Here is a 22,481-nt window from a genome sequence, read left to right as displayed (position 1 = left end):
GCCCTGGATTACCTATCTTTCTTTCCTTTTTTTTTTAATTTTTATTGGAAATAAAGTGGAAAAACATACCTAACATAAAATTTACCATTTTAATGATTTGAAAGTATACAGTTTAGTGTCATTAAGTATATTCACAATGTTGTGCAACCATCAATTTAGTAGATTTGAAAGGTAAGTATAAAAGAAAATTGACTTCTGGCACACGACAGGAAGTATTTGTTTGAATAAATATATGATTGAATCCTGTCACTGGAGAGACTGTTTCTGAATTTGTTGAAATGCTTTTGGCTACAGGTACCTAAAAAGCCCCACTTCATGAAAAGGTTTTGAAAACTAAAGTAGCTCTGAAGCTGGTCAGTGCGGTGGCTCAACGCATCGCTGAGTGCCCCAGTCCGCTGCTTTCTTTTGCTCTCCCATCCTCGGCATGGTGATTCGTCCTCCGGGCTCATGCTCCTCCTGGTCCAGGGCTGGCCAGAGCCATTTTAGCTGTTGTTTCCAAAATTAGCAGCATCTCGAGGCAGGAAAGGGGTCCACCCTTCCTCGTGTATCTTTGAAGAGTGAAGAAACCTCTCTCGAAGAAGCCCTTAGATTTCCCGGCACATCACGTTAGCCAGAAGTGGGTCACGGTCCCGATCCCAAACCAGGATCATCGAGGACAACGCGATGTTCTAGACCAAGCAGAACTCGCCCCTGCGGCTGGGCCTTGGGCTGGGGCCGGCCTCCCTACAGCGCCTAGCCTTGAGGAAGGGCAAGGGTGCCTAAACAGAGAGTTCTGGAAGGAAAAGGGAAGGGAGGAAACGGACCTCAGATGGGCCATCAGTCATGTCTGCCGCAGGGTCCCAACCCGAAATCAGTCTGCCTCGGTTCCAAGGCAGAGACACTTACGTGTGAGAAGTTCGGTTTGTCCAAATAAAGTAATAAGAATCTTAACTGGAGATCAAATTCCCTAACAGTGTTTCCAACCGTCGGACTGTCGTCAGCTACAAATCTAAGTCTAACGTGACCGGCCACGCTCAGGGCCCCCATGAGCTCCTGATTCCTTCAGCCAGTCTGCTGTTCCTTCCATTCTTACTTCTGGCCACTCCTGAGGCCCAGCTCAGAAAATGTTTCCTCTGAGGTCCTTCTCTGAACCCCAGAATCAAAATGAATTCTCCCCTTTTTCTGTATTCACTTTCATACAGTTTGGAAAAACCGCTGTATAGCCACGTCTTGTTTTTTATTTCTTTGTTTAAAAAAATTACAAAAGTACTAATACATCCTACTTTTAAATAATTCAAACAATAGGGCTGCCTTTTTGGCTCAGTCTTAATGTTAAGCACCCGACTTCAGCTCAGGTCATGATCTCACAGTCCGTGAGTTCGAGCCCCGCATCGGGCTCTGTGCGACAGCTCAGAGCCTGATGTCTGCTTCCGATTCTGTGTCTCCCTCTCTCTCTGCCCCTCCCCTGCTCACACACTTTCTCTCTCTGTCTCTCAAAAATGAATAAACATTAAATTTTTTAAGTAAAAAATAATAATTCAAACAATACATAAAGTATATACATTGCAAAGTCAAACCTTCCCACTCTTTCCCTCAATCCCAACCCTACTTTCCAGTGATAACTGCTCTGAACAATTTGCTTTTATCCTTTCAAACACTTTTATGTGATATACAAACCTCCAAGGAGAGGTGAATTCATTTTGTTATTGTAATTTTTATAAAAATGGAATCATACGATGTCCTACACACGTGTTACTCTGTGACTTGCTGTGTTTACTTATCAGTATCGTGAGGACAGCTTTCTGTATCTGTAGGTCCAGATCTAGACATTATTTCTATGGCCTGAGTGTTATTCCAGTTTGGGGCCGTACAATACTTTTTATAACCAATCCCCCGATGATGGAGACATAAGTTATTTTCATGTTCCCACATTTCAGCAGTTCTGCCCGGCGTGTGTGTGTGTGTGTGTGTGTGTCTGTGTCTCCATGTACCAATATTTCTGCGGGGTAGATTTCTAGAAATAAAGTCACTGGGACAAAGGATAAGCAATTTTTAAAGTTTGATAGCCAATGCCAAATTTCATGAGGGTGTTTTGGAGCCAGCTGCTGCTGGTACAAGATAAGTAATTTCTGGACTTTCAGACTTTATAAACCAATAAAATGTAAAAAGAAAAAAAAAAGGTGGACATAACAAAGAAAGTAGCCAACATTTTATTTTTTCATGTGAGGACGTTATGAAAAAATCAGGTACCAATGATTCGCTGGAACCATGTGAAATTGACATTTTCATATGTCAAAATAGTCTAATAGCTGCCTAATATTTGACTTCATACTGAGATTGATTTCATAAAACAATGGACACCCACGCTCACGTTCACACGTGCAACTCTGCTTACTTTTCTCGTTTCACCCATCAGATGGCTGCACACTCACTTAATCTCATGTCTAGGAATCGCTGGTGGAGAATCGTTGACCAGGGCCCCTCCCACCGCCACCACCAGCATCTGGCTTTGCTGTCGCTGGGAGTGACATTGTGGTCACGTGAAGAGCAACACGGTGGGGAGGAAATGGAGATGAAGTGGTGCATGTTCCTGTCCTTGACCTTTGGCTCTGGTTATAAGCTCCAGTGAAAGAGGCGCTGAGAGGCAGAAGCTGATGAATCTGGGTGAGAGGGCCTGTGTGACACTTGCCACAAGCAGGGCACGAGAAGCCACAGGTGAGACAGGCTCTCCTCTGACCCCCCCGTCTACCCACCCCCCCTGCCACGTCTCCATGGAACCTAGCTCCATTCAAGGGCTGGAAGCTTAGGGAGTATGAAGAATGAGCCCTGTTCCCATGGATGGTGCTCAGATGGCAGCCCAGCTTGGAAGGAAGGACGTTCCAGTGGGAGTGGACCCTTGGGAGTCTGTGAGGAGAGGAAGATGTCTTCTCGAGGACCCTGGCCGGCCCTGTTCATGGACGCTCAGGAGACCCTCCCAGGGAATGGTCAGGAATGCCTGAACGATCTGCTAGGAAAGGCAACAGCAGAGCGGGCCTCCGGGTCTGTTACTGGGCAGGTTGGGGGCTACTGAGACAGTGAAAGACTTACCAGTTTATTTGGAAGTCCTGCCTGAGCCTACGTTCCTTGAAGCCATGGACTGTATCTTCACAGTATTTGCTACATGAAATCCAATGGATGCGACTGTGTCCCAATAAAGCTTTATTTACAAAAACAGATGGCAAGCTGGTTTGGACCCAAGGACTATAGTTTATCAACTCCTGCCCTCTACTATACGACAAAGAAACAAAGCAGCCTCTCTCCCGATCGGATACTATATAAGCCGCCTCGCCATAAGCTGTTTCACCTTTTTGAGCCTCGGCTTCCCCAAACATGAAGTGAGGATAATAGTCGCTACCTTCAGGATTGTTGTGAGAGTCAAAGGAGGTAGTGTGTACAGAGCGTCCAGCCGAGCACTGGCTGGTAGATGGCGTCGAGGGTCGAGAACTGCTCGTTTTCACCAAGCACGGATGCTAGATCCAGAGCCCCACCACCCAGCTCCTTTCCCCAGGCCTGTCCGGGGAACAATATGAACGAGCAGGAGGCAGGGTTTCCAAAGGCTGGCGGAATGAGATCCTTGGCACTTTGATTTGATTTCAACGCAAGCACTGGGCAGAGACATAATGTCCCTGGTCCTCCTTATACATAGCCTTCAGGTGTCAGTTCAGTAGCGTCCTGGCTATATGACATCCATCACAAGCAGCTTACAGCTTCCAAAAACACAGTCCTAGACAGATGTTGAGCCTGTCTGGGGATTAGAAATATCCTTTTCCATTAAGCATAAATTAACTTAATCACCAGGTATGAAAGATACGCAACACAAACAGCATTCCCTGAAGCTTTCATTAAAATTAAAATTCTATTTAAAATTTAGCTTGTATTTTCTAGGACTTGAACCCCTTCAAAGAGATAATATCTGCTGTAAATTTTTACACTGACAGACTGGCAGAGATGAATATGCCGGGGACAGTGATGTACTATGTAATTTAACTCTGCCTCCTGGCCTTCTTTTTGCCAACGGATGGATCTGTACATCTTAAAGAAATAATTAGTCTCGGTAAGATCTGGTCTTTGACCATTTTCAGAAGCAGTCAGAGTGATGTAGAAAAATGAAACTCTGAGTCGAGATCACTAAGAGCGAGGTGCTTCAAGTCTTGTTGTTCGGATCCATGCTGCGGAAAGTGCTCTTAGGATACACAGAAAGGAGGGGCATTGACAGATGAATTGCCAGGAGACCTCTGAACAGAACCCTCCTTGGCTTGGCCTGTTTGCTGGGGTTGGAACCGGTGAGTGGAGGAGGGGGTACAGCTGGGGGGGCTCCCTGCGTCCCTTATCAAACTGTGCAGGAGAGACCGCCTGGGGGAACGTGCCCCGCCTGGGGGACAGCATGACGCCTTGGAAAGAGCATTGAAGTCAGACAAACCTGGCTTCGGATCTGGTTCTTTTTTTTTCTGACTCTGATCTTGGGCGAGTCGCATAATTTCTCCAAGCTTCGGGTTTCTAATCTGTGAAGTGAGAAAAATAATGCCTGCTTCCGGGGATCATCATGAGGGTTAGAGATAATCTCGGTGCTTAGAACCCCTGACATTCTAGGTGCTTACTGAATGCTTAGTATTATTTATTCATTTAGGAAACCGTTGTTGAACATCTGCCGTGTGTCAGAGTCTAGACCAAGTGCTGACGATGCAGAAAGTCAGAGAACACAGCCCCCCCCCACCAAGATGCTCAAAGATAGGGGATTGAGACGTATAAAGAAGAAAATCACAATATAGGGTGACATGTCTGAAGTGGAATTCTGAACATGGTTCAGAGCTGATGCAGAGCAGGAGCGGTGTGCCCTGTAGGAAGTGACATCTGTTGGGTTTTAATGACATAGAGAGGCTCGCATGGTATATGGGCAGAGAAGGGCATTCTGAGCAGCAGGGACAGCTTATACAAAGGCAGAGAGGCGTGCAGAGACATTTTGTATTGGGAGGATTATAAACACGGAGGTACTATTAGGTGGGGAGGAGGGGCGGGGGGGAGTCCTAAGGATGGAGTGTCTCTTCAGGTGGGCGCACCCCCTGAAGACCTGGGTTTGAAGTGTCCCAGATGATTCCTCAGCTTGGCCACAGCGGCCCAGTGGCCACCACATGGTGCCAGTCGCCCCGTCAAGGTGCTCAGGACACCCGGACCAGAAGGCAGCTCTTCCAAAAGGAAGTCCCACTCTTGAGTTGAATGGGTTGCAGGTTTGAGAGGAAGCAGGTCCTAGAGTGGCAAATGTCCTGGATGAGGAGGTCCACACAGCCGGGAGCCCAGTCCCCACATACGGCCCCACGCGAGCTCCCTGGGAGCAGGGGGCACTAGGTGTTTCTCTCCCCTGAGTCCCGGGTGCAGGGCCTGTCACAGAGTAGAAAGTTGTAAATATTTGTCGAATAAATGCTCAGATGCCTCATCTGGCCATCTTCACCCTGTTTCCCTCACGGCGCCGCTGTGAGGACCAGGGACAAAACGGGGGTGGATGTACTTGGCAAGGTCTCAGGCTTTATTTAAATATAGGTGCACGGTCATATACAGCTGTGCACCCATTAGCACGTGCACCACCGTTGACCCACCCGTTAAAAAAAATACCTGCAGGATTCCTACTCGCTCTCTCCTTTAACAAAAAAGCCACCATATGCCTTTTAAAATGATGAGGAAATGCAAACTGCATGGTTATATTTGGTGACTCGCCTTTTTTTTTTTTTTTAAGTATCGCAAAGTTGACTTAGTAGTCAAAACAGTAATTATATTTGAGACGATCAAAGATATCCCGGTTCTTTCCCGTGCAATCTAAAAAATGTAAATTTACGGGGGAAAAAAATTTAAATTGTACCTACCTACAAAGCAAGCATTATCTCAAAAAAAAAAAAATTGTTTTCCCAAACATCTCCAGCTGTCTTGACAGCTCAAAACATCACTTGCTCCCAAGCCCACAGCCCTTTGTTTTAGTGATAAATGTGTTCTAAAGAAAACCGCTGCTCTACAGAGCTGGAATTGGTGTTTGGTTTGAAGCTGTAATGAGGCACCACTGTTTTCCAAACTGTTACGCTCAGCTGACAAGGAAACTGTGAAGGAACTGGAAAGTTTCTAAAGGGCTGCACAAAAAGCGGGGACGTTTACCGCACTGGCAGAAAGAGAGGCAACTATAATGGGGGTTAGCATCTGAAATCGAGCCATTGGATGCTCACTGCTGCTCGGTGACATGCTTTGGCCCAAGTAATGACTAAATAATATATATATTATATATATAATTAATATATAATTAATATTCTACATTAAATATATAATTATTTATATATTATATAATTCATTACATATTATATATATTATATAATATATAATATATTAATATATATCATATTAATATAATGTATATAAAATATATAATATATAATTATTATTATACATTAAATATATAATTATTTATATATTATATAATTCATTACATATAATAATTACATACATATTACATACTACATATAATACATTACATTACATATACATTACATATAATAATTTATAATTGTATATAATATTATTATATATAATATTATAATGACATTTGTTGTTCCAACCCTGCACACTCTATCATGTGGACAAAGTAGCTCTCCCCTTATGGGCCTCAGTTGCCTTATCTGCACTCTGAGATAATAATTTCTTCCCTGCTTACCTTACCGCCTTGCTTGGAGGGTCCAGAGAGGTAATGGGACTGTTGAGCTGCAGGAAGGATTGTCACAGTGGCCGTAGCAGTCCTCCCGACCCCAGGACCCGACATGCCCCAGCCCCCTCTCTCCACTAGCCCAGAACATCTCCGGGATTCAGAGTCCTCCTGGGTCCTGCTTTGCAGAGCTGCCCCAAATGCCCTCACCTGGCGTTTCCCTAAAGCCCTAGGAGGCAGGGTCAAGAGAAGCCAGTTGCAGCTCAAGCTCTCTGCTCTTGCTGGGCGGTTCCAGGCAAGTCCTTGCCCCACGCTGAGCCTCGTTTTCTTGGGCCTAAAGGGAGACTTTGGCCCAAGTGATTCCTGAAGCCCCTTCCAACAGAAAACACGGAGCCCAGCCCATGAGCACTCATTTGCGTCAAGCAGGCCCTGTGGGTCTGGGGCTATTGGGCACCCCTGGGGAGTTGGAGTCCTTGGTTTTCTAAGTGGTCTGTGTTTAACCCTTTAAACACCCAACCCTTTCAGTCTTGCTGGGTATCTTGGCTTCTCAAATACATTTCAGTGAATTTGGCTTTTTAATTGAATGATGATTCGGCAAACTGGTTTTAAATTGTTCTGCGATGTATCGGTGCCCCGGAAGAGGTCTGAAGGGGTTTCTACCTCCTCCTCTGCCTTTAGGCTGTCACTTCCTACGCTGCACACTGCATGGCTGTGGCATCCTGTGGCGTCCCTTCTATTTGCTGGCTGTACTGTGCTATGTGATGGTCTGAAGATGAGCTCACCAAGTTGTCAGCATTGTGTGTAGAGTAAGAGTATATAGGGATAGAGTGATGCCGCAAGAGGCTGGCCTCACTCACAGACATAAACTTCAGGGCATGAACTTTGGGATCTGCATTTGAGCTTCTCTGAGAGAGAGGGCTTCTCTCTCGCCTCCTAGTTCTTAGTAGTGTTTTAAACAGAGAGAGGAAGTGCTTGGGTGTCTGGGTTTGGACAGGGGAGAGATTTCTCGACTACATGGTTTTTGCATGAGAATTACCACATCAGTCTTTACCGTAAATCTCTCCTCTCTTGCTGCAAACACTGCCCTAGGCTCCGTCCCCATTTCTTGAGTTCCAGAATTATGCCCTTCCTGCCAAGCTCCTGTTTGTTCACGCATGCCGTGTCCTCTGCATGAGATCTAGGAATAATTCTCTCTCTCTCTCTCTCTCTCTCTCTCTCTCTCCCTCTCTCCCTGCCACCTGAAGGCTCTACCCGAGGCTTTCATCTCTTGGCTACCTCACGGAAGCCTTGGAAGTGGCCCTGAACCCTCCGGGGAGCAGAGAGCTGCTCTGTCCCTGTGCCCACCTCATGCTTCACATGTATGCCACACTCAGTGACCTGTCTGTGTGGGTGATGCTTCTGCCAAATTGAACTCCTCTGTGCTAAGACTGCCTTTGGATCGCCAGTACCCAGTGCAATGCCTGGCACATAGTAGGGACTCGATTAGGGTTGCAAGAATGAATGCACAAACAAATGAATGAATAAGTTGACTCCCTTTTTTGGCTTAATAACGTCACTCTCAAAATGTATGGATTGAAATCTTAACTCCCGGTGACTCAAAATATGACCAAATTATTTGGAGATGGGGTCTTTATAGAGATAATCAAGTTAAAATGAGGTCATTAGGGTGGGCCCTAATCCTATAGGACCACTGTCCTCACAAGGAGAGGAAATTTGGACACAGGGCCACACAGAGAGGGGACAGTGTGGAGACCCAGGGAGAACATGGCCACCTACGTACCAAGGGGACAGGCCTGGAGCCCCAGCCGAGGACAAGCAACACGTTTGCATGTCTGTTCCCCATAATAGGCGCTCTGACTAGTTGAAGAAATCTGTGACTGGACGGACACACAAATGTAGAGATAAGTAGAGACAACCACCATTGAAATGAAAAACGACTTCATTAGTTACTTCAATATTTTATGAATGTTCAGTGCAGCACTGTCAAAATGGGAGATGGGTCTCTCTTCATTGCTCATGAAACACCAGCACGTGGAGGGATCTTTCACAAGTAGTAATTAATTACTCTGTGTGGTGAGCTGGACGGGCAGTCTCCAACCTGGAGACAAGGCAGTCTGCAGGCGGGTCAGTCCTGATGGCTGGGTTGGCAATGCTCTTAGCTGGGGATTGTCCCCTGCCCCACACTCTCTTTCTTCCTCCCTCCCTCCCTTCCTCCTTCTCTCTCTTTCTTTTTTTCTCTTTCTTTCTTTCTTTCTTTCATTTTTGAGAGAGAGAGAGTTCATGTGCATGCATGAGTTGGGGAGGAAGAAAGCGAGAGAGAGAGAGAGAGAGAGAGAGAGAGAGAATCCCAAGCAGGCTCCATGCTCAGCTCAGAGCCCCATGTGGGGCTCGATCCCAAGACCCTGGGATCACAACCTGAGCCTGAAATCAAGAGTCAGGCCCTCAAACGACTGAGCCACCCAGGCGCCCCAGCACCTCACACACTCTAGAAGAGAGAAACAAAGGGTCTGCTTAACTGTCAGAACCTGAAGGAGCCATAAGGTCGCCTCCTCCAAACTTTTCATGTTACAGATGGGAAAATGGAGGTTGTTAGAGGGAATGGAATTCTCTGGGTCTCGTGGCTACTGTGGGAGAAACTGGGACTGGAATCCAAGTCACCCAACAGCTGGTCTCACCAGAAGTCTCCTTTCTCTTAAGCAATGCAACTGCCTTATGTTTGGGTGCTAGATGTCCGTGCCTCACCTGCATGGACAGCCCTCTTCTTCATACTCCCACTTTTCTTCCTTCCTTCTGTAGGACATAGGTATCATCATCCCTATTTTACAGATGAAAATGCTGATCCCCAGAAAGGTTAAGCATTTTGTTAAGGTGATAGGACCAAGAACCAGCAGCCCAGGAATTTTATTCCTGGCTGTCTTACTCCCAAGCTTCCCACCCCTCTGTGCTTTGTCTTAATGAATCTTTACCCTTAGGCCTTAGACATTTTTCTCCCAATTATATATAACATATTTTAAAATATCCATTTGGTTAGAAGTAATAGATTTTTCATGGCCAACCAGCTTCTATGTAAGACTTCCTAGAGAAATTTGTAGTAAGATTTAGCAGATTTCAAAGGGCTTGCCCATCCTTAAAGTTTGCTACCACATGGAAATAGTGAGCGGATGTTCTAGACACAGCGTGGTGATTGTTTGGAAGAATCTTGAATGATCTGCAGATAACTGACTGAAGGTGGTGGTCTTTGATGAATGTAGGACCAAACTATCTCTTAGTCTATCCCGGTTTTGCACATGTCCTCTCCCTCATCCGTGGATAATCTTTTAGTAGGACCACGGCAACCAACCTCCACTATTATTTCCCCTTGAGCTCTGGGAAGGCAGAAGGAGCTTTCTCTCCCTCTCTGGATTCCATCATCTAACACCATCCTACTACCTGGGAGGTAATCCATAAATATCTGTGAAATAATGAATGGGGTCTTCTCTTGTTTTGGAACCACAGACATTTTTTTTTCTGGTATTTTTTCTCGTTTTCTGACTACTGCTCTGTGGACAGCCTCCGAGCTGGCAATGGACCTCCTTCTGTTTCTTCTTTCGGATCCATCCTATGCACCAGATTCCGAGCAAGGCAGAATCCACATGCTCCCTGGCAAATTGAAAATGGATCCTCATCCTGTTTATGCATGCCTATTGTATGTTGCATGCCTATTGTACGTCTTGGGAATCACACTAGGTTGTTCCTTCTAGGAGCTCCCAGCCGATGGGCAAGTTGAACAAATAACTCAAATATGATGAAGACCATAGCAAGTGTTAAATGAGGCACTAGCAATGAGCTATGGGAGGAAGGGTAGTTAATTTTTCCTGGAGAAATCATGGGAGGGTTCACAGAGAAGACAGATATTTCAAAAAAAAATTATTACATAAATGAATTCTGAGCAGCTCATCCCAAGTTCACATTCTACATAAGAAACTCAAAAATAGAGTTCGCTGTTTCCAATTCTGGCTGTTTAGGGTGCTGACTCAGATTCAGATTCATAGCTGTGAGAAGAAGAATCTAAAAAATAATTAGAGATACAAATCTCAATGACTATTTCTTATTAGTAGGAAAGAAACTGTGGGTCACTTGAAAATATTGCTTAATCTCATTACTTCTAGTTCCACATACTCCTATGTGAAATATTTTTAAACCCATATTTGTGTTGAAATTAATAGAAAAATGTGTCACCCTATTTTATTGTGATTTCAATAGTTAAGTTCATGGCAACCAAAAGATTATAGATAGAAAAGCTTTGAACTGGTGACTATGATTTCATTCTCTAGCAATTTAGAAGGTCATGGACTAAAGCAAGATTATAGAACAAGGGCCTTAAAAATGTTAATACCTGTTGACTGAGAAATTTCACTTCTGGGAATTTATACCAAAGATATAATCCAAAATTATGAGAGAGATGTATTGTCTAAATATGTATATCCAAGTAGTGAAAAATCAGAAACAATTGAAATAGCCATTAGCTTGAGGGAAGTCACTCGGTCATGAAAGATTTCTATAAGGGGCGCCTGGGTGGCTCAGCTGGTTGAGCATCCAACTTCAGCTCAGGTCCTGATCTCACGATTCATGAGTTCGAGCTCCGCGTCAGGCTCTGTGTTAACAGCTCGGAGCCTGGAACCTGCTTCAGATTCTGTGACTCCCTCTCCCTCTCTGCCCCTCCCTTGCTCATGCTCTGTCTCTTTCTCTCTCTCAAGATAAACATTAAAAAAAAAAAAGATTTCCATAAATAATTTTGGTGACATGGCAGATACATGCTTATAACACAACGCCAAATAAAAATTAGGCCACAAAATTTTGTGTATAGTATGATTTCAACTATGTGACAAAATTATGTGCATAGGAGTAGAAGGGAATTTACCAGAATATTAACAGTGATCATTTCTGATAGTGAGATGATGGTTGAGAGTTGTGTGATCTCACCTATGTTTTTATATTTGTGTGTGTGTATACATTTGCGTGTATCAGGAAATGTGATATTACAGCATTAAAACCAGCAATGTTAGAGGGGACCGCTGGGTAGGAATGGACAGCACAGGCCAGCACATTCTGAGGTTTGAGGGCTTGGGCAACATGACACAGAACAGTCGCAGAGCTCTTCAGAGTGGAAGAGCGTGACCAACCACAGCTTGGACTTGCCTGGGTCCATAGCTGCCACGATGGCAGGAGGAGCATGGGAGGCCAGGTGCCAGTCAACACGTCAACTAGTTGCTGGTGGCCTCACGGTTTCATGAGCTCAGGTCATTCACAGCTGGACCCAGATGGCACAAAGTGGCCGGAAGAATGGCCACTGCCGTCCCGGAAGAAGAGGCAGCAGGCGAGGACTTGGCACGGGCAGGGGGGTAATGGTCAGGGTGTTGTCCTAGTGGGAAACTCCTAGATTACCAAACGGGCACTGAGGCAGGAACCCCATTGGATGGAATTGACCATCTCCATAAGGGGTTGGTAGCTGCTAGAATCTGAGTGTCCTCTTAAGCACGAGGATTCCAGGCTTAGAGCAGAAAGAACGATGCCGGGGTGAAGACCATTGAGCTTCCACCTGCCGGGCTGGGACTGGCCCCAGGTGTGGACGGTACTGAGCCGGTTGGCAGAGGGTCAGGGCTCTGCGGGTCTCCAGCTGCGAGGGGCTGGCTGGTGTCGCTCCAGATGAACCGTATACTAAAAGCGTAATAATGTATAAAAGACAAGACGTTGTCCATGTCCCTTTGACGATCATTATTAAACATGGGAACATTTTTAGTTGCTAGTACTTTCTTCAAAGAGAAAATGCTGTTTCCAAAGATGGCTCCGTCAGGAATGTGGGAATCCGAGCCGTTTATGTTTCATTTTCATACACAGTGTGTGAAGCCAAGTCGGCCTGTATATTTAACCCACGTTATATTTGGTATCCCTGAGCTGTGCTGGGAAAACCAGCAAGCCCCTAGCTGTAAAATGACAGGATAAATATTACTCCGTTCAAAGCACAGAAGAAAAAATACACCTCAGTATTTTCTTTAAATACTTTACATTTATCTGATACTCTCTATTATACCGGTGCATTTGTTCTGTGTGACAGATTTATGAAGTGTAGACACGGCCAGCCCAGAGAGGTGGGGGAGTGCCCTGTGCCAGCCACTGTTTAAACCTAGAGGGGGTGTGTGTGCATGTATGTGTGTGTGTGCACGCGTGTGTGTAAAGTGAACGCTTTGAAATGACTTATAAAAAATATGTATATATAATCTCATATGTATATGTATACTTATGTTTATATAAAATATCACAATCTTTACAACAACTTGCAAGAGAGATATTATCCTCATTTAAAGGATGAGAAAAGAAAGGATCAGACAAGCCAAGTGACTTGCCCAATGTCCCCCAGCATCCAGGAGGCAGAGTTGGGATTTGAACCCAAGCTGGATGCCTCGGCCTCTTCCAGAAGGGCAGAGGAGGGGCTCCCCGCTCCTGCTGCACTGGGGCCTGTGTGGTCATCCTTGCTCGTCCCCCTGGCCGAAGTTCAGGCGTCTGCTGATTTCCTTCCGCATACCTTTCAGTGCAGCCACAACATTTCTGTTCCTACATCTGAGAAGCGTGAGTCACTCCTGTCGGGAATAATTAGAACAAGAGGGTCTGGGCAGTGAGCAAGGAAGGGGGAGAAGGAAAGGCAGAACAGAGGAGGGTGAGTGAGCTAGGGAGCTGAGGGGGCAGCGCCTGGGGCTTCAGAACTGACCTCCCCCATTTGTCAAGAGGAGAGCGGGCCCCAGGGGGAGGTGGGCCGATGGGGTGGCGGCTCCTCCAGGAGTCAGGAAGCAGGGCTGAGGCCCCCAGCACTAGCAGGGGTGGATGTTAGGAAATACCTCTGGATCTGAGCCCCTAACGGAAGGTGGGAACGTTCCAAGCCGTGAACATTCACAGCATCCTGTGGCTCTGGCAGGATCCAGAAGGTAGAGTCAACAGCTCCTGGTTATTAGGTTAGAGATGACCGGACCTTCAGACGGTGGAACACACACACACACACACACACACGTGTGCACACACACACACACGTGTGCACACACACACACGCGCGCCCATGCGTGCAGAAATAAGGCTCAAGGTGAACGTTGTCTGCAGCAAAGCAAAACATACTCTAGACATCTTGTTCACACTGCGAGGGAGGAAGATCCTGGAAAATATCAAGGGACCAAGTGTGGCAACTTACCGTTCCTAAATTTGAGACAGATAAGATAAAGATAAGATATAGTCTTTCGTTCTCTGCCTTTATTGTTGTATGTCGGTCTGAACGTAGCATTTTGGGAATGAGCTTTAATCAAGTCGTTCCTGCCCTTCGTCACACAGCTTCTTCTCAGTCACGAATCCCCTTCCTGGCGGCTTTTTGAACAAAAAGGGTTTCTGTAGCTATGTCTCGGCACTTACCGCATCGTAATGGAACACTCTTTCTCTAGGTGTCTCCCTGCACCAGTTGGCAGCCCGTGCAGGCAGGGGCACTGTCTTACTCATCTCACATCCCCTCTGCCCCGTGCTCGACACGTAGGAAGGGCCACACGTTTATCTTGCCTGCTTATCACGCTCGGTGCCAACTTAGAGACGCCTGTGCCCTCGGGCTTTGTTCCAACCATTTGAGGAAATGTGGAACCCGGGTTCTCACGGCCCCCTCCCCTCCGGGGTGTTTGTGGTGTCCAGGCCCTTTGCAGGCCCCGCCGGAGGCATCCTGAGCATCTCTCAGCTGCCCTGTAGAAGTTACTTGCGTTTGTCTTGTGCCCACCAGCTTGCAAACAGTAGTTCATTATGCTTTCTGATTTCAGCTTTCCAGATATCTATACGGACAGAAAACACAGATTCCCTCCGGTTTCTGACAGAATGCCTTCATCACAGCTTCCCGTAGTCAGGTACTGGCCAGTGGAGTCGACGTAGCTAAACTCGTCTACATCTCCTACACCTGTGGCTACCCCTCTCGGTTTCTGTGCCTCGAAAACTCCTAGAGTGTGGTCCGGCGGGCACGGGCAGGCGAACGGGGTCGCAGAAGCAGAGATGTAGTTAGAACTGACCCCGATTCTCCCTTAGTGTGTGGGAAGCAACACGGCAGAGTTGGTGGGGGGTGGGGAGACAGGTTTCAGCAGCAGAAAGGCTTGATAGGAATTCCCGTCCAACCCTTTGTCCGCTGTGCGACTTTGGACAAATTACTTATCTTCTCTGAGCCTCGGGTTCCTGATCTGTGAAATGGAGATAATGGTGCCCAACTCACAGGATACTGTGGGAGTCAGAAGTGATTTGGGGGGGGGGGGGGATGTGATCACAGCTGTCTTAAATCTCACATACTGTGTGCGCGCACACAACGAAAAAGAGAAACGGAAAGACAGATGAAATCCTGGAAAGAAAACTCCAGTACGTTAGCAGTGGCTGAAGGTGGATGGTGAAACAAAGGGTGAATTTTACCCCCTTTTTCTGCTTTTTTGGTATCTTTAAATATTTTTTCCCATGAACCTATATTGACTTGATAATTAGGAAAATAGAAAATAAAGAAGTGTAAAATAGGAAAAGAGAAATAATATGCATTAAGTACCAGGCATAAGTTGGCACTCGGTAAATGGTAGCTATTTTTACTAATTAGTCATTATGCCTAATAATAATAATTAGGCATAATGATTTCCTCTGGGACCAGGGGTTGTGAATTAGTCTGTTGGAGGCGGCTGATGACTCCCTCTAAGTGAGAGGGAGTTCTGGGTTCACTTCCAACCAGGCCACCCCTCCCTTGCCTCCCTGATCCTTCTGCCAATGCCTGAGTGCCAGACCCCCCTACCCTGCTCCCGCTTCTTCCCCCCCAAAAGCAGTCTGAGCAAAGATCCTGTGCCCCTAGAAAGGGAAGCACAGTTTCGGGCAGGCAGAGGTGTTCTCCATGGAGGAGGTGTCCAAGGAGAGTGGTGGCGGTCAGGGCGGGACATCACCATCCCTTCACTGGTGGCGGCCAGTTGTCTAGGGGGATAGAGTGAGAGGGTCAATAGTCCCTTCTATTTCTTCTGTTTGGAGAGTAGACAAGGTCCCTGGGACAAGAGTTTCCCAACACCTAAAACTGACTCGATGCTGTTAGTTGGCAGGTCACAGAAGTTAAACGTGTCCCCTCTCTTCACTCATGGCACAGTGAAAATACTGGTCTCACTGGGTCAGCCCAAGTGAGAGTTTTAGACTAACCTACCAAATTCCTCAGGGTCCCCACAGTTTCAACCAAACAGAATTAAACTTCTGCCAAAAGGAAAGAGAAAATGAGGTCTTGAACTAGCTGCGTAGCCGTGAGCAAGTCAGAAGACCTCTCTAAACCTGTGTCCTAGGTGTAAAATGAGAGATCAGCACCACTGGTCCCTGGAATCCCTGGACGTTCTCAATTCCGTGACATGCTGATAATAAACACAGTTGGTTCTGAGAAGAGAGCGGACTCGGAGGTTTTCTCTACTCAGCGGGCAAGCTGCCAAAATGGGATGGCTAGGACAGGGAAGGACAGGAATTCTCTCTGGGGCTGACACTTAATCGGTGTGGCCCCCAGAGGTGACAAACGATGGCAGGACATCAGCTGGTGGCTTCTAGAACAGTGAAAACAGCAGGTCCTCCGCCAGTGCATGCGAAGCCTCCGTTACGTCAGCGTCGGGTGTGAAATGCCTGCCCAATGCCGGGCACGGTGGCAGATGTCACACAGATCACACGCTGTGTCCACCCCTTGGTGCCCTGCAGGATCAGCTTTGCCATCGCTCCGCAGGGGAGGCAGCGGAGACTCAAGAGCTTGGCTCCCTTTCTCCCTTGACATTTTCTGTGCCTCGACAGCATGCTCAGCGCCCCGAGAATCTGAGAGCAAACAAGATGATCCAGCCCCCGTGGAACTAGCAGTTTAGAAACAGCTAGAGATAAGCACATGGGCAGTCATAGTACAGTGTGGAAAAGTCTTCAGAAAAGAGAGAAAAGTAGCGTTGTGAAGCACAGTGAAGGGGTCACCCACACCCGCAGAAGGGCAGGGCAAGGTGGGGGCAATGACATTCCAGGCAGAGGCCACAGCACGTGCAAAGGCCCCAGGGTAAGTATACAGCGGAAGGACTTGGAGAGCTTTGTGGTCTGGCTGGAGTTCACATGGGGATGTGGAAGGACAGGGGCTGGAGGGGACAGAGCCGGCACGTGAAAGGACTTGACTGGGCCAGTGACCTTGCAGGCAGAGGGGAGTCAGTCATTCATGCATTCACGCACTTGGCCAATATTCAGTGAGGGCCTACTGTGTGCCGGGACTGAGGAGCCAGTGGTGAACAGAACCATCACAAATGTCTGCCTTTGTGAAACTCATGTTCTTTATTGGGGTTGGGGGTGGTAAGAGGGCAGGAGACAGACATCAGCTAAGTAAACGAGTAAAATCTATGCTCTGATGAATGGCAGCACAGCTGTGGTGAAGAACGGAGCAAGGCGGGCACTCAGAGGCTGGCGAGGAGTGGGCGTCACAGCTGTAAGCAGAGTGGCCAGGGGAGGTCTGTCGGGGAAGGGGACGTTTCCACAAGCACTGGAAAGAAGTGAGTGGGAGAGCCAGGGACGGGTTCAGGGCCACGGCTATGATATGGAAGATGTGTTGGAAGGGGAAGCTGGAAGCAGGCAGACTCGTGATGGGGCTATTGAAATTCAGGTGACCCACCATTGAAGTGACAGGTGATGGCAGTTTAGATTCTGGGGAGCAGCAGTGGAGATGGAGAGAAGTGGGTGGACCGAGGTGACAGAGGAACAAGACTGGGCTACTTGCGGGGTTTGGGAGTTACTCTCTTCTGTCTGGTTTCTGACCCAGGCACTGTGTGGGTGTTAAATATCTTCTCTGAGTCGCGAGCAAAGCTGGCGGCTCAGTTTTGGGAGCAGAAATTGATGAGCTCAAAAGCGTTTTGTCCAAGGGCACCCATGTTCATACCTGCACTGCTCACAACAGCCAGCAGGTAGCAGCAGCCCAAGTGACCATGCAGGGACGGAAGACAAGAGGTATACGCACACAAAGGAATATTATTCAGCCTTTAAAAGGAAGGAGGTTCTGACACCTGCCACAGCATGGATGAACTTTGAGGACATTGTGCTACGTGAAATAAACCGGACACAAAAGGACAAATACTATATGGTTCCACTTACTCACAGGAGGTTCCTAAAGTAGTCAAATTCATAGAGACAGGAAGTAGAATGATGGTTGCCAGAGCTGGGGATGCGGGGAATGGGGAGTTCATGTTTAACAGACACAGAGTTTCCGTCTGGGAACGTGGAAAAGTTCTGGACGTGGATGGTGGTGAGTGTTGCACAACAGTATGAATGTACTTAATAGCCCTGAACGGTACCCTTAAAAAATGACTAAAACGGTAAAGTTTATGTTATGTCTGCTTTATGAAAATGTTTTACAATTTGTTTTAAGTAATTTACTCGAAGTCACATGACTATCAAGTCCAGCCCAGCCCCAGAGGCCCTCTTGTATTCCTGCCTCTTATTCTGAGGTCTCCCCACCTCTCACTCTTCCCTGGGTTCCAGACTGGCTGGGATCCCCTGGCAAAGTGACTTGGCATCTCTGGGCCCATTTTTCCTCACCTGCAAGGTGGAGATGACCCTTCGTGGGGTTGCTGTGAGAATTAGATGGGTTCACACCCATCACTTGCCTGGCACCGAGTAAATTATCATTACACATCATTGCACAGCATTGCTCTTTCTTACGTCAGAACTCCCTGACTTTGGTAAAACAGCACAGACCTAACTAGAATCCATGCCCTAGCGGTTGTGGGCTGTGTGGCTTTGGGCAAGCCACTTGTAAAGTGGGCCCAATAATTTCTACCTGGCAGAGATGAGGGCAAGACTAAATAGGACCTGTGTTCAGGGTCCCCAGGGCAGGGCCTGGATGCCACAGTCCCTGATAAACAGCGGCTGATCCTGTACGGACACAAGATCATAGTTACGCGGGGAACAAATCAACCCAGTGACGCGACAAGTAAATTTCGCATTCTTCTCTACTTCTGCACCGTTTTATAGGCAGATACAGCCCTCCCTTCTGGTAGTTGAGGTGTCTGTAGAATCCTGAAATGACACCTTTGTGTTGGCTTCGGGAACAGGTCTGCATCTGATTTGTTTTACAAAGGAGATCTCTTCAGCCAAGTCTGAATAACAGTTATGGAGCTCCTGCTTGGCCCGGTCCCAAGCTGCTGCTGCTGCCAGAGAGTCAGAAACGAGACAGACAGCGGCCCTGTCTGCACAGAGCTGATTGATATTAGCCGAAAGAAGTGGCAAGGATATTGTCACAGCAAACTGCACTGGGAAATGGGAAACCTGGACTCTTCCTGACCTGTAAAGCCCAAGCGCCAGGAAACCTTGGACAAACCACTCCCTGTCGCCAGAGCTCGGTCCGCGTCTACATACGGGAGGAGGACCACCCCCCGTCCCTGTGACTTGAAGCTCTTTCCTTTCTAACTGCATTGGTTGTGTTGCCCCGTCTCTCTCTCTCTCTCTCTTTCTCTCTCTCTCTCTCTCTCTCTCTCTCTCTGGAAGCAGTCTGTGGGGCATAGGGTGTTCAGGGGAAGCTGGACAAGAGTCACCGCCTTCTGTGCTGTACAGACCTGGCCTTGGGGGCTTAGCGGTCAGCCAGGAGGGGCTTGACCCCATGGCACGCTGGGACTCCAGCCTCAAGATGGTGAGAAGAGGGAGGACACTGGGGCCATGCAGAGCCCGGAATGCAGAGACCTGGAGTAGGTTCTGGAGGCCAAGGCTAAAGCAGACTAATGGGAATGGGGCATGGCTCGCTCCAGACCCCCGCTGTGGGCTGGCGCTGCCTGGGTACCCCCACATCGTTCAGGCCTGACTCCCAAGGCGCACAGCAGCCAGGACAGGAAGAGGTGGCCTGTGAGGGCAGGTGCGTTCTGGCCTTCATCTGCCCACTCAAGGGGCGGGAGCCCCTCTCCTCGGATCAGATTCCTACCCCGAGGACAAAGGAGGAGAGGACAAGCTACTTGGAGATCTCGTGAATCCTCATTTCCCCTTTGCCTGTGGGGCAACAGGGAAAGTGTCCCTGCGCCTCCCTGACTGCTGGTCTGCCTTCTGCTGCTTCGTCTATCTCATGCCAAGGCACGGTCTGCTCATTTCACATGGGATGCCGCACCCGTGCATTCTTATCTTGGGCCGGAAGTGAGTCAAATCCAGCAAAGCTGCGTTCGGGTCCCGGGGATCATCGGTCTGTGCGCCGGCATAGCGTCTCCTCGTCAAACACTCGGTAGCCAACCCAAGCCAATTAACGTGAGGAAGAAAAATTGCACGTTATCATTCAACTACTGCTGCATCCATATGCATGAGGCCGAGGGACCTGACTCCCTTGCAGAATTAAGATAACCTTTAGAGGGACGCATTTCTGAGAACTCCCTACCCACTCCCCCTGCCTGCTCCCCAAGCGCTCCCCTACAAGCCAGAGCAAATGTTGCTTCCGATCTGTGGCCGCCAAGGAAACGGCCCGGGCTGCCCACATGCCGTCCAAGTTCTTGAAGAGTTTGATGGGCTCCTGCCACTTAAGAAATTGGTCACATTTAGAAATATTCAGCTTCAGTGAACATGTCACTGCTGCGTATAGGAAAAACATACTATTATCTCTAGAGCTTGCCTGAAACAACAGGCTTGTTCCCGAAACAGATGTTTTGTGAAATCCACCGTGACAGGCTCATCAGAGCTGGAGAAGGGCCAGCACTTAGTTACCAGCCTTGCAAGGACACAGACATCCCTGCTGGCTTCTCGTTCATCCTCCACACCTGGGCTCCGAGGAGATCCTCCCCGTGGTTCTTCCTTCTGGCTCTTGGGTTCTGAAGTTAAAACATTTTACAAGCTTGATACTCTAGACAGAATTCAGTCAGCCAGGTGTGTCCTGGGGAGAAGTTTTCCAAGGTAATGACTCAGGATATCTTAATTCGGTTCCACTAACATTTACCGAAGGCCTACTGTGTACCCGCGACCGTTCCGGCTGCTCTCAGTCACATTATCTCGCGGTTACTGGTGGGGTTGCCCAGTTCAGAAACAAAGACCTTGGGTTGGTGTCCCAGAGCTGCCGAAACAACTCACCTGTTGGCCTCAAGCAACAGACAGGCGTTCTCTCGTGTTCTGAGGCTGGACAGCGTCAGCCGGGCCGCGCTCCCACCCTCCCGAGGCCCCCCCGGGGCGACTCGCCCTCACCCCTGCCAGCTTGTGGTGGCTCCCCGCCTTTGCTGGCCTGTGGCCGTGTCACTCCAATCTCTGCCTCGTCTTCACACGGCCTCTTCTCCGCGTGTGTCTGTGTCAGATCTCGTCCCGCCTTTCTCTTCTCAGGACACCTATCCCTAGATTGAGGGCCTACTCGAAACCCGGGATAGTCTCCTCTCGAGAGCCTTAATTTGATTACACCTGTAAAGACCTTTTCCAGATGAAATCACATTGCCAGATTCTAGGGGTTAGGGCCACTATTCAGCAAGCTACAGACCTCTAGGTATTTTCTGGTTGTTTCCCCAAAGTCACACAATGAGAAAGTGTCAGAGTGGGAGGTAAACCTGGGCTGGCTGGCTCTGAGCTCAGACCCTCAGTCAGGTCCTCACCCCTCAGACTCTGTGATGCAAAACGTGGGCAACGGGCCCTGCTCTTAGGAAACTACAGCTACGTGGGAAGGAGCTTTGCGTGTTGGTTATGAATGAGGCTCTTGTGTCCAGCCGATCCTTATGACCTTGGGCAAATTATGTCACTGCACTCATGTCTCAGAGGAAAATGCCTTATGCCGAGAATGGGAATCATATTAAGAATAATAATAGCCTCACACGGCTGTGGTGAGGATCAGATGAGAGAAGGCGCTTAGCCCACAGGCATGGAGTCAGCAAGATCCCAGACGCCCTGACCCCGCAGCCTCTGCAGTTAAGCACCATGCTCCCTGCTCCCACTCCCCAGAAGCTTTGAATCAGAGCCTCTGAATAGAAAAGGGATTGTGTACAGGTCCCCAGGAACCCAGGTGAGGAAGATGGAGAAGCCAAAGCTGACTTTGGGGTTTTGAGCTTGGCTCACTTAGCGGAAGGAGCTGCCAAAAACAGCACGGGTGGAAATGGCAAGAAGCAGGTTTGTTGGGGGGCCGGGGAACAAATCGTGCTCAGCTTGGATGCAAGCGGGACACCTGGGTGGATTTCACTGGCAAGTGCTGGACTTGGAAGGTGACTTTTAAAAGCGCCCCAGAGCTTAAGAGTAAGGGAAAGAACTGAATCTGTTTGGCAAATTCAAGCGCTATCACAGATTAAGCTTCTCAGGGGGCAGAGAGCAAGCGAGCAAAGACGAAGTGAAAGTGTCGGTGCTCACTGCTTCGTGGTCACAGCACTCAATTTTCTCACCTGTAAAATGGGCATATGCTTGTTTCTTCCCAAGCGGTTGCTCTGGTGGCAATAGATGCCAGATGGGAAATTACTCCATACGTTAGGGGTTGAACCACAGCTAGTGGCCGTAGGTACCGGCATCAGCCACCTTTTCCCAGACACCGAGCCTGGCAGGAGAGGCGCCCGGGGGTCTCCCCGTCTCTGCGCCATGGCTGAAGAAGCAAGAACTGTTCATTCACCGGGTCGGAACGGGCCTTCTGCCGGGCTCCACGTCTATCCATGATCACCAAAGGAACTACAGTAACAACTTGAATTTCCCCGTTCCCTGGGCAACGGGTACACTTCTGCCAGGGTTTTCATGTTTCAGAAAACCAGCTGAGGGTACCACTCGCAGTGCTTCTGTTCAATGTACGCTCACCTGGACCCCCCCC

At 48.2% G+C, this 22,481-nt stretch overlaps 1 protein-coding gene across 1 annotated transcript in view; it reads left to right on the top strand.

Annotated features, from left to right (window-relative positions):
* The window catches only part of TTLL11 (tubulin tyrosine ligase like 11), a 236,875-nt gene that overhangs the window by 161,326 nt on the left and 53,068 nt on the right, over positions 1-22,481 (top strand). The window contains 1 exon segment of the mRNA XM_049637428.1: positions 14,515-14,598. Coding sequence (XP_049493385.1) covers positions 14,515-14,598 — 84 coding nt within the window.

This window comes from Panthera uncia, chromosome D4 (assembly GCF_023721935.1).
Source record: "Panthera uncia isolate 11264 chromosome D4, Puncia_PCG_1.0, whole genome shotgun sequence".
NCBI lineage: Eukaryota > Metazoa > Chordata > Mammalia > Carnivora > Felidae > Panthera > Panthera uncia.
This window is presented reverse-complemented; position numbering and strand designations above follow the sequence as displayed.